This window comes from Mus musculus, chromosome 4, assembly GCF_000001635.26.
Source record: "Mus musculus strain C57BL/6J chromosome 4, GRCm38.p6 C57BL/6J".
Lineage (NCBI taxonomy): Eukaryota > Metazoa > Chordata > Mammalia > Rodentia > Muridae > Mus > Mus musculus.
Window position 1 is genome coordinate 52,429,749 of NC_000070.6, and position 16,172 is coordinate 52,445,920.

Consider the following 16,172-nt stretch of genomic DNA (forward strand, 5'->3'; position numbering starts at 1 on the left):
AGGCTGTTCTGGCCCTCAGCTAACCTCCCGCCGCTCTAATGCCCAAGCTGTTCTATTCTGGCACACATGCATCTCTCTCTCTCTCTCTCTCTCTCTCTCTCTCTCTCTCTCTCTCTCTCTCTCTCTCTCTCTCTCTCTCTCTCTCCCTCCCTCCCTCCCTCCCTCCCTTCCTCTCTCCCTCTCCCCCTCCCCCTCCCCCTCCCCCCCCCTCTCTCTCTCCACAGTTCCTCTGTGTGGCCCTGGCTGTCTTGGAACTTGCTCTATAGACCAAGTTGGCCTTAAACTCACATAGATCCACCTGCCTTTGCCTCTCAACTGCTGATTAAAGGTGTGCCACACCGCTTACCCCTTTTTAAAATTGATGAAACTTTCTCTGATTTTGCTTGCTTGTTTGTCTTTGTTTTTCTGCTGTTCTCTCTAACCACTCTCTGAGAGTGACTAGATTCCCCAGTAAGACTTTCAACTTTCTATCCACAGAGTTGCCTAGCTCAGTGGTTTTACTAAACACTGGCTTACACACACAAATAGTAATAACTTGCTCATATTAACCAATGTTTGGTCATTTTTAATAGGTGTTTAACATGGATATGTGTCAAACGGTCTACCATAAAACGAACATATGTCAGAAGTGTATAAAGAGTTAAATGAATACGTAAGTGGTTATAAGAAGATAGATGAAGATGTAAACATCAATACATTAGGAATATCAAAGTTAAAGTTCAGATGGCACACTAAATGCTTCATAACTGCTTCTGGGCATTCAATCCACATATTCACTAGCAAAATTTTGAAGTACTTCCTTTTGTCATCAGTTGGTGCTTCGCTGCAATCGTGCAAGAGATGAAAATCTGAAGAGAAACGACAATAGAAATATAGTTTGAGAAAAGATGATAAAAGGCAGTTCTGCAAAAAGAAGTGAAGGTTAATAAAAATGCTCACCAAAGGTGTTTACAGAAGAGAGATATCATACCTGAGACAGTAACTGAAGAACCAGCCTGCCTCTGGCCTAGTCTTAAAAGCCATCTTACAGGAAAGACAAATTAGGTCTGTTTATGATTAAACTTCTGTTTTCCAAGGATTGGGCTAAGCTGCATCTGTAACCTTAACTATAAATGGATCTCTACTGCCTGTTCCAGGAATGGCAATCATGTCATTGTTTCAAGAAGTTGTTTATAACCAACTTGCAATACTACCTTTGTTTGAAAAGCTTATATGCCCACCTATGACTATCTGTGGTTTTTGACTACCTCGTTAAGCCCACCTTACAACCATGTCTTTTGTTTCAGGAGGTCACTGGGAATGACTTGTTATGTCTATGTTCTGCTCCTGTAACCCCATGTATTTTGACCACCTAATCCCCCATTTGGAAACCCTTTACCTTTGATCTACAAAAGCCTCATTTTCCTCACATCCAGTGTTGACCTCTTGTACCCTGCCTTAGGAGGAGAAAGCCTGTGTACACAAATCTTAAAACACTTACTTTGTTTGCTTTAATTAATTTGACCATAATGATTTGTGTTGGTGGTCTTTCTCCTATCTTTGGGATTAACAAAACAAACACTAGGGTTATATAGGAAGAACAGAGATAGGCTGCTACCAAGTCTTGGAGTTTAATAAAAAAAAAAAAATGAAGCTAGAATTTGGACAAAAGCTATTTTGACTATGGAGGCCTACAAAATTGTATAACACGTAGTATTGGTATAATTGCTTATCTTGTGGGAAAAAATATGTGTGCAGAGTTTATCTGGGATCTGGGAAGAACTGAGTTAGGTAACAGAAAGAAACCAACTGGTGGAGGGAGAGGCGAGTCTGATGTTGATTTAAAGAACAAACAAAAACCAAAGAAACTCAGTAAGGGGTCACCATGACAGGAGAACAATTAAGAGAAAATCAGGAAGAGACAGTAAACATCCATATGAGCACTTGACACAGCAAAGAGAGACTGCTCAGGCCTTGCTACCTGGAAAAGGATAAATATAAAATGGGTAGGATCTCACTAGATTTTGTTAGTAATGTGTAAATATATTTTCACAAGAGAAGATTCTAGACATCTTTAGTAATCACTGGGGTTTCAAGAACAGCTATGTGAGAGAATGAGAAAATCTGTAAGTCGGGGTCAGCAAAAGCAAAACAAAACAAAAGACATGGATAAACATGTGCTCTTGAACACAAGAGACCTACCCAGCACTGTCATTTAATCATCCCCTTTGAGCTTGGATCTGATCAAAGAGCCAAAATAAAAAAGTTATACCAGAAGAAGAAGAAGAAGAAGAAGAAGGAGGAGGAGGAGGAGGAGGAGGAGGAGGAGGAGGAGGAGGAGGAGGAGGAGGAGGAGGAGGAGGAGGAAGAGGAGGAAGAGGAAGGAAGGAAGGGAGGGAGGGAGGGAGGGAGGGAGGGAGGGAGAGAGAGAGAGAGAGAGAGAGAGAGAGAGAGAGAGAGAAAGAAAGAAAGAAAGAAAGAAAGAAAGAAAGAAAGAAAGAAAGAAAGAAAGAAAGAAAGAAAGGTTAGTTTTAGAAACAATGCCATCATTGAAATTATAATGCACAGGTCTAAGCACAGTCTTTCTGTGAAAGTGTTAAGGGGAACTGGAATGGTGACAGAGTTTCTCAAGCACAGCAACCCGAGGGCTCCTGCTATCCTTTAGGGACTGAAACTCAGGCCACATTTGTATTTAATGAACTGAGGACAGGACCACTCAAAGGTATGGCTGAGAAGAAGGTTTTTACTGTAGATATGAGGGAGTACAGCCAGAGACATCTGCAAGAGTCCAGACCAGAAAAATAGTGAACCCACCCATAAGAGGAGGGGGGTTAAGGAGAGGAAGAGAGGAAGGAAACAAGAGAGCCAAGGGAACCAAAAAGACCAAGAAGGGAGAAGAGAACACATGGCCAAAATGGCAGTTTTTACAGAAAAGAGAAGCTGGGGAAAGGGAAGCTAAGCAGACAGACTGGAGAGGTTTAATGGGGGCTTAGTGAAAAGAGCTGAGTGGGGCCATAGGTACTGAACACCCTGGCTAGCAGCAGGCACTTTGCTATGCAATGGGCACCTCAGTAAGCCTTTTGACAGTGTTTCACATAATGACTGAAAGCCTACCTGCTCTTTAGGAGTCTGCAGTTTGAAGCATTCATTAGTTTTTAGCCCAGGGTGATGAAGCAAGAGCACTGACATTTACACTGTATCTCTTCGGGTGGTCTGGTACCAGCCATCTCAACTCCAAATTGGAGAGTATCAATGGGTTTGTGCCTTTTCATTCTCTACCTCTGATCTCAGAAGGCAAAGCCACAAAACTTCTTCTTTTTTTTTTTAAAGATTTTTTATTTATTATTATAGTAAGTACACTGTAGCTATCTTCAGACACACCAGAAGAGGGAGTCAGATCTTGTTACGGGTGGTTGTGAGCCACCATGTGGTTGCTGGGATTTGAACTCTGGACCTTCGGAAGAGCAGTCAGGTGCTCTTACCCACTGAGCCATCTCACCAGCCCGCCACAAAACTTCTACCTGTTAGTGATTTCTCAAGTCCCTCTGTAACAAGAATTCTTGTTTCTGGAATGTACCAAGACTAAAACTAATGAGATCACAACTCTTGTGAGAAATTTTAGTAAACAGTTCTGATGTAGGTAAACATCTCAATGTCCTTATGCAGAAAAAGTTCACTCATAGACATAAACAGATGACCAAGTTTCTCTTTTGTAGGTTGATTTAGATTTCTTCATCCATTGGAAAAATGAATGATGTATTTGCAGGAAAATCGATGGAATATGAGACCATCTTGTTAAGAGAAATAAAATACACAAAAAGACAAATACTATGTCTTATCTGTTATCAGAGGTCCTCAACTTGTGGGTCCAAACAGTAGCAAAATTACAGTCCTTCAGTAATTTCATACGTAACAAAATAATTTTTTAAAAGATTTATTTTATGTATACTAGTACACTGTCATTGTCTTCACACACACCAGAAGAGGGCATCAGATCCCATTACAGATGGTTGTGAGTCACCATGTGGTTGCTGAGAATTGAACTCAGGACCTCTGAAAGAACAGTCAGTGCTCTTAAACACCAAGCCATCTCTCCAGCCTGTATCAAATAATTTTATGGTTGGGGAATCACCACAACATGAGGACCTGTATGAGGGTCACAGCATTAGGAAGGTTTTGAACTACTATTTTGTACTTTATTTTATTTGCACCACTAATTTATATATGGAATCTAGATTTTTTTAAAAAAATTCTTAGAAAGACTATTTAGACTGACTAAATCATATGATCATCTCATTAGATGCTGAGAAAGCATTTGACAAAATTCAACATCCCTTCATGGTAAAAGACTTGGAAAGATTAGGAATTCAAAGTTCATACCTAAACATAGTAAAAGCAATATACAGCAAATCAGTAGCCAACATCAAACTAAATGGAGAGAAACTTTAAGCAATCCCACTAAAATCAGGGACTAAATAAGGCTGCCCACTCTCTCCCTACCTATTCAATATAGTAGACCTAGCCAGAGCAATTAGACAACAAAAGGAGATCAGAGAGATACAAATTGGAAAGGAAGAAGTCAAAATATCACTATTTGTAGATGCTATGATAGTATATTTAGTGACCCCAAAAATTCCACCAGAGAACTTCTAAATCTGATATCCAGCAAAGTGGCTGGATATAAAATTAACTTAAACAAGTCAGTACCCTTTTTCTACACAAAGGATAAACAGGCTGAGAAAGAAATTATTGAAAGGAAACCCTTCACAATAGTCACAAATAATATAAAATACCTTGGTGTGATTCTAACCAAGCATTGGAAAGATCTATATGACAAGAACTTCAAGTCTCTAAAGAAAGAAATCAAAGATCTCAGAAGATGGAAAAATCTCCCATGTTCATGGATTGACAGGATTAATATAGTAAAAAGGGCCATCTTGCCAAAAGCAATCAAGAGATTCAATGAAATCCCCATCAAAATCCCAACTCAATTTTTCATAGATTAAAAAGAACAACTTGCAAATTCATCTGTATTAACAAAAAACCCACGATAGCAAAAACTATTCTCAACAATAAAAGAACTTCTAGGGGAATCACCATCCCTGACCTCAAGCTATATTACAGAGCAATAGTGATAAAAATTGCATGGTATTGGTACAGAGACAGGCAGGAAGATCAATGGAATAGAATTGAAGACCAAAAAATGAAGCCACACACCTATTGTCACTTGATCTTTGACAAAAAAGCTAAAACCATCCAGTGGAAAAAAGACAGCATTTTCAACAAATGGGGCAGGTTTAACTGGAGGTCAGCATGTAGAAGAATGCAAATCAACTCATTCTTATCTCCTCGTACAAAGCTCAAGTCCAAGTGGATCAAGGACCTCCACATAAAACCAGATACACTGAAACCAACAGAAGAGAAAGTGGGGAAGAGTCTAGAAGACATGGGCACAGGGGGAAATTTCCTGAAAAGGACACCAATGGCTTATGCTGTGAGATCAGGAATTGACAAATGGGACCTCATAAAATTGCAAAGGTTCTGAAAGGCAAGAACACTGACAATAGGACAAAACAGCAACCAACAAATTGGGAAACTGTCTTTACCAATCCTACAACAGATAGAGAGCTAATATCCAATATATATATATAAAGAACTCAAGAAATTAAGACTCCAGACAATCAAATAACCCTATTAAAAATGGGGTACAAAGCTAAACAAAGAATTCTCACTGAGGAAACTCAAATGGTCGAGAAGCACCTAAAGAAGAAATGTTCAGCATCCTTATTCATCAGGGAAATGCAAATCAAAACAATCCTGAGATTCCACCTCATACCAGTCAGAATGGCTAAGATCAAAAATTCAGGTGACAGCAGATGCTGGTGAGGATGTGGAGAATGAGGAACACTCTTCCATTGCTGGTGGGATTGCAAACTGGTACAACCACTCTAGAAATCAGTTCCGTAGTTCCTCACTAAATTGGACATAGTACAACCGGAAGATCCAGCAATACTTCTCCTGGGCATATACCCAGAAGATGTTGCAACTTGTCATAAGGACACATGCTCCACTGTGTTCATAGCAGCCTTATTTATAATAGCCAGAAGCTGGAAATAACCCAGATGTCACTCAACAGAAGTATGAATACAGAAAATGTGGTACATTTGCACAATGGAGTACTACTCAGCTATTAAAAACAATGAATTTATGAAATTCTTAGGCAAATGAATGGGATTAGAAAATACCATCCTGAGTGAGGTAACCCAATCACAAAAGAACACACATAGTATGATTCACTGTTAAGTGGATATTAGCCCAAAAGTTCGGAATACCCAAGATACAATTAACAGATCACATGAAGTTCAAGAAGATGGAAGACCAAAATGTGGGAGCTTTGGTCTTTCTTAGGAGTAACAAAATACTCAACGGAGCAATTACAGAGACAAAGTGTGGAGCAGAGACTGAAGGAAAGGCCATCCAGAGACTGCCCCACCTGGGGACCCATCCCATATACAGTCACCAAAGCAGACACTATTGTGGATGTCAAGAAGAGCATGTTGACAGGAGCCTGATATAGCTGTCGCCTGGGAGGCTCTGCTAGAGCCTGACAAATACAGAGGTGCATGATTGTGGCCAATCATTCAACTTACCACTGGGTCCCCAATGGAGGAGTTAGAGAAAAGACTGAAGGAGCTGAATGGTTTGCAACCCATAGGAAGAACAATATCAACCAACCAGAGCTCCCAGGGTCTAAACCACCAACCAAAGACTACACATGGAGGGACCCATGGCTCCAGCTGTATATGTAGCAGAGAATGGCCTTGTAGGGTATCCATAGGAGAAGAGGCCCTTGTTCCTATGAAGGCTGGATGCCCCTTTGTAGGGGAATTTGAGGGCAGGGAGGTGGGAGTGAGTGGGTGGGAGAACACCCTCATAGAAGCAGGAGGAGGGGGGAAGGGATAGGGAGTTTCTGGAGGGGAAATCGGGAAAGGAGATAACATTTGAAATGTAAATAAATAAAATATCCAATTAAAAAAAAACTACTAAAAATGAAAAAAAAGAGAAATATCAAAAAACAAAACCCAAAACTACTTAGAAAGAAAGAGATTAGCATCACAGAAAAGGTATAGACAATAACGGAGGGGTGATATGAGCAAAGGAGACATACTCTACATATAGAAATATGTCATAATGAAACCTATCATTTTATATAATGAGTACAGCATAATAAAAGAGTACACTTAAATACTTAAGTACCTGTACATTTTTATCCATTTGTCTTAAGGATATCATCTAGCTATTCGTCTATTAAGGTAGCCAACATACTAATGATGTCTGTCTTAATATCTGTCTTAAATTTTTATCCCCCAAGCAAGTAATAAAATTTGTGAAAATCCATGTTAGATTTGTCTAAAAATCAAAATTCCTTATTCATAAAAAAGTGATCAAAGGAATATAGCAGAGCTGAAGGTGAAAATGTATAATTCAACAGAGCCAACATAAATAAGTCAAGTCATTGGAGTTCAAGAGTAGTAGGAATTACACCAGACAAAATATCTTTATTAAAGTGGTGTTAGCTAATTTCACAGACAAATAGGCTGATACCACAGGAAGGCAGGTAGCATACTATTATAGATACTGTACTGTTTCTTTTTTGTTTCTTTGTTTTTCGAGGCAGGGTTTCTCTGTATAGCCCTGGCTGTCCTGGAACTCACTCTGTAGACCAGGATGGCCTCGAACTCAAAAATCCGCCTGCCTCTGCCTCCCAAGTGCTGGGATTAAAGGCGCGCGCCACCACTGCCAGGCAGTCTGGCACTTTTTACTTGAGAACCTGCTGCCAATGCTTGCCTAGGAAGTTCTCAGGTTCAGGAAGGCGATCTTCACTTTCCTCCCTGTCTACCACTGTAAATTTCAGCATGCACAGGACCTGCAGTTCTAAGCCAGTATTGAGAGGGAAAATAGAAACAATCCTCCATCCTAACCCAGAAGCTATATCCAATTGATAACTGCTGCAGAGCAAATCATTTTTCCAGTGATGTCTGGGTGTACAAACCATATTTAAGGGTAGTCCCTCCCGATGCCTAGCAATAGATGGCCAACATAAAACGAACTTAATGGTATTTTTAGAGGGTTTTTGTCTCACACTGCTTTGTCTGAACATTTCCATTTAATATTAAAAATCTTTTGTTTATTATGTATTATGGTTTCTGCTTTTGTTTTTATGTTTTGTGTGTATATCTCTGTGTGAATGTGTCTCATTGTGTCTCTAATGCTCTTTCTTTGGCTTTTTTCCCCCTCCTGTTTATTTGGTCCTTCTGTTTTTAAAATCTTATTTTATCATCATCATTTTAGATGTCTGTTTATATTCTTATGAGAAAGAGAAAAGAAAATGTGTGGATTTGGGTGAGTGTGGAAATGGAGGAGGTTCTAGGAGAGGTTGGGGCGGAGAAAACTAATCGGAATATACGGTAGGAAAAAAAATAAATTTTCAATAAAAAAAACAAAGCTAAGCCCTTCTCTTAGTATTGATGCTTAAATATAAATAATCCCAACACCATTTTTTTTTTAAATTACATAGTTGATGGGGATCAGCTCTAACTAGCAATGTAAAATTAGCAGTTGTAGATAATAAGTTTAGGAGTACACACTCTGTAGTTAGGCAGCCTGGAACAAAAATCTCTCTTCACTTATAAGTCGTTTAACCCAGTGATTCAATAAACTCGTCTGTACAAAAGGAAACACTAGGGTTCCACGTTTGTTGAGGAAATTCTTGACAGCCTTTGAAACACAGCTACCCGATCTACAGAACTCTGTAAATACAAACTGTTATTAAGAAGCTTCAGCAACATTTCGTGAACCGGTACGTCAGCCACTGCTTATCATTAAACAGGTTTTCGGCATAAAAAAAAAAAAAAAAATCTTACAGCCGTTTGCCTAGCATCTTCCACCAAACTCCACATACTGCAGGCCTACAGTCCCCTCCGGAAACTGGAACTGGTTTTGGTTTGTGTTTTCAAAGCCAGTGCCTTTCTCTTCAATTAGTAGAAAATGAAGCCTCAGAGGACTTTTCTCACTAGTGTTGGTTTCCACCCTGTAATATCCTCGAAGGGTCCCGGGACCCCCGGCCCGCCCCCGCCCCGGCCCGCCCCGGCCGCGCCCCGCAGCAAAGAGCGTAGACCGGGAGGGGGCGGAGCCTGCGGACAGAAGCCAAGGCTCCGACCGATAGCCTGAAAGGGCCAGAAAGAGGGCGGGGCCGGCAACGCGCGAGGCCCAGACCTGGAAGAGGTGCTGCCCAGAGCATGCCTGACGCGATGTCAGCACGACCTATCTTCATTTTCGCTTTCCATGTTCAAAACGGTATAGTCTCCTACCTTCCAATATTAAAACTATTATTTATTGTCGCTATGTCGTTTCTGTGTTTTTCCTTAGGGCAAAAGAGGAAGCGCTTCAGTCAGGCAGATACTAGGCACCAACAGAGCGCAGACGCCTCGGAGTTGGGGTCCTTTGCTCGCGCCGAAATTCAAAGGAACAGTTCCGGCACGGTTGTTGGCTGCAGCGGATGCGGTGCCCGGGATGGTGGCGTTCGCCCGGTAGCGCCTGAGTACAGGTCGGGTGGCCTCACTGTCCACTTTCGCGTCGGGTTGGAACTTTGCTGGTTCCCCTGGCCAGCCGCTTTGTGGCGGGTGCGTAGTGCTGCTCTTGGCCCGGCCTGGTGTCCAGGCGGGAGATGAGGCACAGGGGTGGGCAAGATTCTCAAGGAGGGACTTGAAGCGAGAATTAGAGATGTTGACTGTTGTTCATCCGTAAGGTGAATCGAGAAAGGCTTGGGCAAGCGAGAGAACACGGAATTTTAAAACGAGGCAGTAGAATGGATTCACTTCGCCCTTAAGGTTCACTAACTACCCGGGTTCTGAGAGTCGAGTGTAAACAGAGTTAAGGTCGTATGTAGGCAAAAAAGCACAACGGGACCGAGAATGAGTTGGAAAGACGGTGCCGACTGATGTCATCTTTTACTGCTGTGGAGGAAAAAGGAAGGAGAGGATGGGTGTGCGTGCTATTAGGGAGATCCATGAAGGACTCCTGTAAGATGTATGCTAAGTGGTGTGCAGTAAAGAGTATTCAGTCCAGTGTCGTCTGTGGCAAGGATAATGAAATGGGAAATAATTAGTAGTCTCTGTTAACTACAGTATTGTAGTGCAACACGAACCTAGGAAAGTGGACAGTAATGATAAAGATGATTTTTAGGTTAAATGGTTTAACTTACCGGCATTGGCTAACGGTTGGATGTTTTAAAATCTGAGCCAGCTGTTTTTAGGAGAAAAAGTAGTTTGGCAGGTGTATTTTTTCTTTTCTTTTCTTTTCTTTTTTTTTTTTTTTTTTTTTACTTTACGTTATTGTGTATCCTGTCGTATTTACTATGATTTGAGGGTTTTTAACATTCTACATAAATGATCTTATTTCTGTTTTATACAGACGTGACTTGTAGCTTGTTGCCTAACAGGCTTACTAACCCAAGACAGTTTAGAAAATGTATGTTAAATCAATCATTCTCGAAGGATTCAAGTCCTATGCACAGAGGACTGAAGTCAATGGTTTTGACCCCCTCTTCAATGCGATCACTGGTTTAAATGGTAGTGGAAAATCCAACATATTGGACTCCATATGCTTTCTCCTAGGCATCTCCAACCTGTCCCAGGTAAAGTGTCAGCTTTTCTGACTTATGTGTTGGCAAGAGAATCTGTTAATCTGTGGAGACTTTGGGTTTTCTTTCTTTGCATGTTTGTACTTCATGTGTTTTGTTTGTACTTCATGTGAGTTATGTTGTGTTGCAGTGCAGCCGTTTAAGCAAATACTATTACTGTTTCATCCTGTAGACAGACGAAAAGATACATACAGAGGCCTTGCCTGAGGTTTGTCCTCCTAAGCTGTTGGGAGTAACACCCATACCAGCATACCAGCACTGTTATATTGGGTAGTCTCTGTTCTCAGTCCATACCTGCTCTTTTTTTTTTTTTTTTTTTTTTTTAGTTTCCCACATTTCTTTTTTTTTTTTTTTTTAATTTTTTATTAGGTATTTTCCTCACTTACATTTCCAATGCTATCCCAAAAGTCCCCCATACCCACCCCCCAACTCCCTTACCTACTCACTCCCCCTTTTTGGCCCTGGCGTTCCCCTTTACTGGGGCATATAAAGTTTGCAAGTCCAATGGGCCTCTCTTTCCAGTGATGGCCGACTAGGCTATCTTTTGATACATATGCAGCTAGAGTCAAGAGCTCCGGGGTACTGGTTAGTTCATATTGTTGTTCCACCTATAGGGTTGCAGACCCCTTTAGCTCCTTGGGTACTTTCTCTAGCTCCTCCATTGGGAGCCTTGTGATCCATCCAATAGTGAGCATCCACTTCTGTGTTTGCTAGGCCCCAGCATAGTCTGGGTCCTTTCAGCAAAATCTTGCTAGTGTGTGCAATGGTGTCAGCGTTTGGAAGCTGATTATGGGATGGATCCATGGATATGGCAGTCTCTAGATAGTCCATCCTTTCGTCACAGCTCCAAACTTTGCTTTGTCTCTGTAACTCCTTCCATGGGTGTTTTGTTCCCATTTCTAAGAAGGGGCAAAGTGTCCACACTTTGGTCCTCGTTCTTCTTGAGTTTCATGCGTTTAGCAAATTGTATCTTATATCTTGGGTATCCTGATAAGTGGATATTAGCCCAGAAACTTAGGATACCCAACATACCTGCTCTTTTTGAAGGGACTCTTGTTGGCCTCTCGTGGAAATATGGCTCTAGCAGGCCATGCCCTTCCATCCAGTCCCTCTGCCTTGCTAAAAACTGTTAGATTACATTCCTAAAGTTAGCCACCAAGGTCCATTCCCTTATTTTGGTCACTTCTGCCTCCTGAGGCTGACTGCCAAGGTCCAGCTATCAAAGTATTGAAGTCCAGCAATCAAAGCACCCCCCCCCCCTGGCTCACCTAATTAAAATGCCCAATCAAAATTAACCAATTTATCCTAACATGGGGGTTTCCCATTTATGTTTATAAAGTGCTGTTTGTCTGTGGAGCACAGCTGTCTCCCACCCTCCCAGAGGCAGTCCTTTGTTGTCTCTACTCCCAAACCCAGGACAAATACCCCTTTCCCTTTCCCTCTCCCTCTCCTTCCCTCACTCTTGTGTCTTGAGCCAATACTGGTTCTTTCACTTGTGCTTACAGTGAATGCCCTATCAGAGTGAACTAATGGGCATGGGATGGCTAGTGAAGTTCATAGACAGTACTTCCTTGAGTTTTGAAATTAATTCTTGCTAAGTCAGTAGAAATTCAAAACAGAAAGAAAGTGCTATTGAAAAAAGTACATATTATAAGTTATTGTCTGTAGTCCTTGCTTTTCTTGCTGACGGATGTGGCTGCCTGTTTTTACTTAACGTAACACTATATAGGTGGGTTTTCCAGAACAACACATATAGTATTAATCCTGCTCTTGTATAATATGATGCTTTGTCAATGAACTTTCCTTTCCCTTTTTAATTATAGGTGCGGGCTTCAAATTTACAAGATCTCGTTTATAAAAATGGACAGGCTGGGATTACCAAAGCCTCTGTTTCAATCACTTTTGATAATTCTGACAAAAAGCAGAGTCCGTTGGGATTTGAAGCTCATGATGAAATCACAGTAACAAGACAGGTGAGTAGCTGTCAAATATCTGGATAGCTTATGTTGTGTGGCATTGTTTCTTGAAAGATCTGCTCACCCCAAGTAGAGAACCAACAATAGACCAAAGCATGAATACCACCACAGTGCAGCTTGGTAAACCATTGAATTGTACTAGGATTACTTACAGGATTTGGGGTGAGGAATTATTTACAGAAGTAGAAATGACTCAAAGACAGCTGCGTCATCCATAGCTCACACAACTAGGAACAGAGAGCACACTGCACAGCCTGCAGACAACTTGACAGATGAGAGAGTATCTTTTCTATCATTTGGTCTAGTTTTAGAGCAGTCTCACTGGGCCCAGACTCTTCCAGGTAGCTGGGCTGGTCTCAGTGGTCTGTGTAGCTTTTCTCTTCTCAAGAGTCTTCCTGCACTTCAGCTTCCTTGGGGCAGTCGGGTCTTATTGCTTGCCCTCACAGGAAGGCACCTAGTGGTCTGGTTAGCTTTAGGGACTTCTTGAAGCTACCTTGAGTTTGTTCTCTTTAAACTTCCCTGCAGAATGGGACATCCCAATCTTAGAAGAAACTGTTTCACAGAACTGCACTATGATACAGCAGTGGTTCTCAACCTCCCGAGAAACTGTATCAAAGGCTAGTAGCGTTAGTAAGGCTGAGGACCACTGACTTAGAGTTTCTCTTGGAGGCAGGTCAGCTGAACCCAGCATCTTTCAAGTAGTTGCTGGTCTGCAGCCTATCTTATTTGAGAGTGTCTCTCAACAGTACTTCTTGCATAAGCGTAATGGGCCGTGGGAGTGGGCAGTGAGTCTGGTCTGTTTCGGGCTTTCCTGGAGGTTTTAAATGGTTTACCTCCTGAATTTTAAGGTGCTTTGCTATAGGATGGAATGTTTCACCTCCTCTTAGAAATAATACCCTGTGTCTGAAGGAGCTTCTTGTCAAGAAGGAATATTCTCTCTTGGAGGAAATTGCTATATAACTCTTGCAAACTTTTCAGATCTAATGTGTTTGGCTGTATGGCTCAGAAAAAACTGCCTGGGCGGTTCTTAGGAGTACTGACTACAATCCATTAGAATATCTTTCGTATAGAGTCTTGGACAACTGTATAATGTTGCTTTAGTCAATAATGAAGTGTGTATTTGGCCCATAAGCTATGTCATCTTTAAGAGCAGTGAAAGAGATCTTTAGAGTCTTCCTCCTCGTGAAAGCACTAAGCTATGCTTCGAACTTAAGCTGTGCCATGCTTAGCTTTCATCGCTGTGAATGCTTCCTTTTACCTCATCCTTTACCTCAGATCTTGCATTCTATTCTGGTTTTGTAAAGAGGTTATTAAAAACTAATCTTTTTTCTCCCAAAATGCATAGCGGCCTTGACTGTTGTTTATTAATACAGTTCAATTGAGAGTGTGGCATTCAGGTGGCAGAGGGCATGGGATTTGGTTCCAGAGATGAGATGGTTCCATCGCTTGATATATGAAGTCACTGAAGCTTCCGGTGGATCTGAGGGGCTGAAGGTCCAGCCAGACTTATCAGGACGCTCCATTCGTTGGACTCAGAGCCACCGCTCTCTGGGCTAGGAAGACTTTATTCTGCACTTCTGTCTCTATCCGGCGTTTGAGCTCAGAGCTGAGGCGTCTGTTACAGTTAGCCAGGGCTACCGTATACATCATCAGGATGCTAGAGAAGATCAGAAGGGGTATAGTAAAAGCTTGGGTTCCCAGAAAGTAGAGAAAATTCTGAGTGATCTGAGGGAAGCTCTCAATGGACTCAGGGGTCTGGGCCCAAATGAAAACCTAATCTTAAATTCAGCAGAAGTCTGTGAACTTAAAGTTTTATGCAGTTAGTCTTGGTTCACTTGAAACTTCCAAGATGAAATCTGTTTTTTTTAATATTTCAATATTTAAGTTGTTTGCAGGTCTAAATATTTTCTAAGTGGAACCCTACCAGGGCTCTCACTGAACTTATTTCCAGTTCCTTCACTTGCCTAATCACACCAAGTATGAGCACCCTCTCTGTTGCCTCCCCTCACACACATACAATTTTCTTTGAGTTATATGGCCTCAAATGTAGAGTGACAAAAAGGGCTAGTGAAAACAGATATGAACAAAACTAGTGTTGCTTCATTTAGACACTCCTCTGGCTCTCAGGCTTTCACTGCAGCGTGTGTGCATCAGAGGACTTGAAACCACGGGACATGTGTCATTATTTAGCTTGATCACTACTATTTCTTTCAAAGTTATTAAGGGCCTTTCATTGGTCCGTAATTTTTTTCTTTTTTGTTTTTTTTTGGGTTTTTTGTTTTTGTTTTTTTTTGTTGTTGTTGTTGTTGTTTTGAGAAACCCTCTGTGTAGCCCTGGCTGTCCTGGAACCCATTCTGTAGACCAGGCTGGCCTTGAACTCAGAAATCTGCCTGCCTCTGCCTCCCAAGTGCTGGGATTAAAGGCATGCGCCACCACTGCCCAGCAATTTTTTTTTTTTTATCAATGTTTTCATCTTCTCAGTTTTGTTTTTACTAATTTTATTACTTCGATTTTTAGAAATGGAATTTATATAATTATGTTAACTATATAATTCATTGTATAATAATTAACTATAAGTGTAAAACTAATTCTAATTTATACTAATTTTATAAATTCTGTTAAATTTCACTTGTCATCTTAGTTTGTAAATGGGTTTTCTCCTTTATTTTATCAATCTTCTGATTATATTTATTTGGCTAGATCAAGGCAGAATTCACTTTTTTGTTGAGTTTTTAGGTAGCCATAAACAGCTGCTTTTTTGGGGTTCTCTCTAACCATATTTAATGTTCATTTTTTTTCTATTTTGGTTATGAGACTATTCTTGCCATTTTTTTAAACAAATCCTACTTTTATTTAAGAATATACTTCCCAACCTACTAATCCTGAAAAGAAAGTAGCTTAACTTTGTTAAGTATTTACCAATCACTGAAGTGTCCTGGAGATTGTTGAATGCTGTGAGCTAAATCTCTCTTAAGTCTTTCCTACTCTGGTAGATGCGACAGCCATCCCCTAAGTGGCAGTTGTAGAATGACCATAAAATCTAAACAAGAAACGTTCTAGAATGTCATCATGAGCCCAAGCTGAAGTACCACTATATCTCTTTGAAGTTGTCAAATGTCATTTTAATGAATTTCTTTCAGAGTTTTGTCAAGAATTCATACCAAAATGCGTATATCTTTAGCTTCTAGTATTTCTGTTCTCATTGGAAAGACAGATATCAACTTCTAAGTATGGTCAATTTCAGAACATGATCAAGAAAGAAAAATATATTGTATACATATTGGAAAAATGAAGTAAGATGGGAACTGAGATACTTAGTCCAATGCAGGTTAGGAGGTTATACATAATTACATTAACTAGTTAGTGGAAGTACCTGAGTTGTCCTAACCCAAGTCAGTAGTCCTTCTGTCTGTGGTGTATCTACTATTCTTCTGCTTTGGATGTGCTGCTATTTATACAGAATAGCGCAAATTATAGACAATACTGTATTATTTTGGTATAAAGTGTTTCTGTAT

General features: G+C 40.7%; 1 protein-coding gene, 1 long non-coding RNA gene and 1 pseudogene across 3 annotated transcripts in view; 1 reads left to right on the forward strand and 2 right to left on the reverse strand.

Annotated features, from left to right (window-relative positions):
* Nucleotides 1-535: 535 nt before the first annotated feature.
* On the reverse strand, nt 536-9,216 carry Smc2os (structural maintenance of chromosomes 2, opposite strand). Its single transcript, NR_045175.1, has 2 exons — nt 8,904-9,216; nt 536-848 (listed from the first exon to the last, which is right to left on the reverse strand). It is a non-coding gene; the product is annotated as a structural maintenance of chromosomes 2, opposite strand (long non-coding RNA).
* A 256-nt stretch (nt 9,217-9,472) lies between these two features.
* Nucleotides 9,473-16,172, forward strand: part of Smc2 (structural maintenance of chromosomes 2) — a 49,145-nt gene continuing 42,445 nt past the window's right edge. Inside the window, exons 1-3 of one of the 2 annotated variants that reach the window (NM_001301412.1) lie at nt 9,473-9,662; nt 10,453-10,675; nt 12,505-12,654. In NM_001301412.1, coding sequence (NP_001288341.1) covers nt 10,508-10,675; nt 12,505-12,654 — 318 coding nt within the window. In that variant the 5' untranslated portion in view covers nt 9,473-9,662; nt 10,453-10,507. The remainder of the gene's footprint in view (nt 9,663-10,452; nt 10,676-12,504; nt 12,655-16,172) is intronic. The other variant, NM_008017.4, reaches the window with a different exon arrangement.
* Tmc4-ps lies at nt 14,000-15,678 on the reverse strand (annotated as a pseudogene).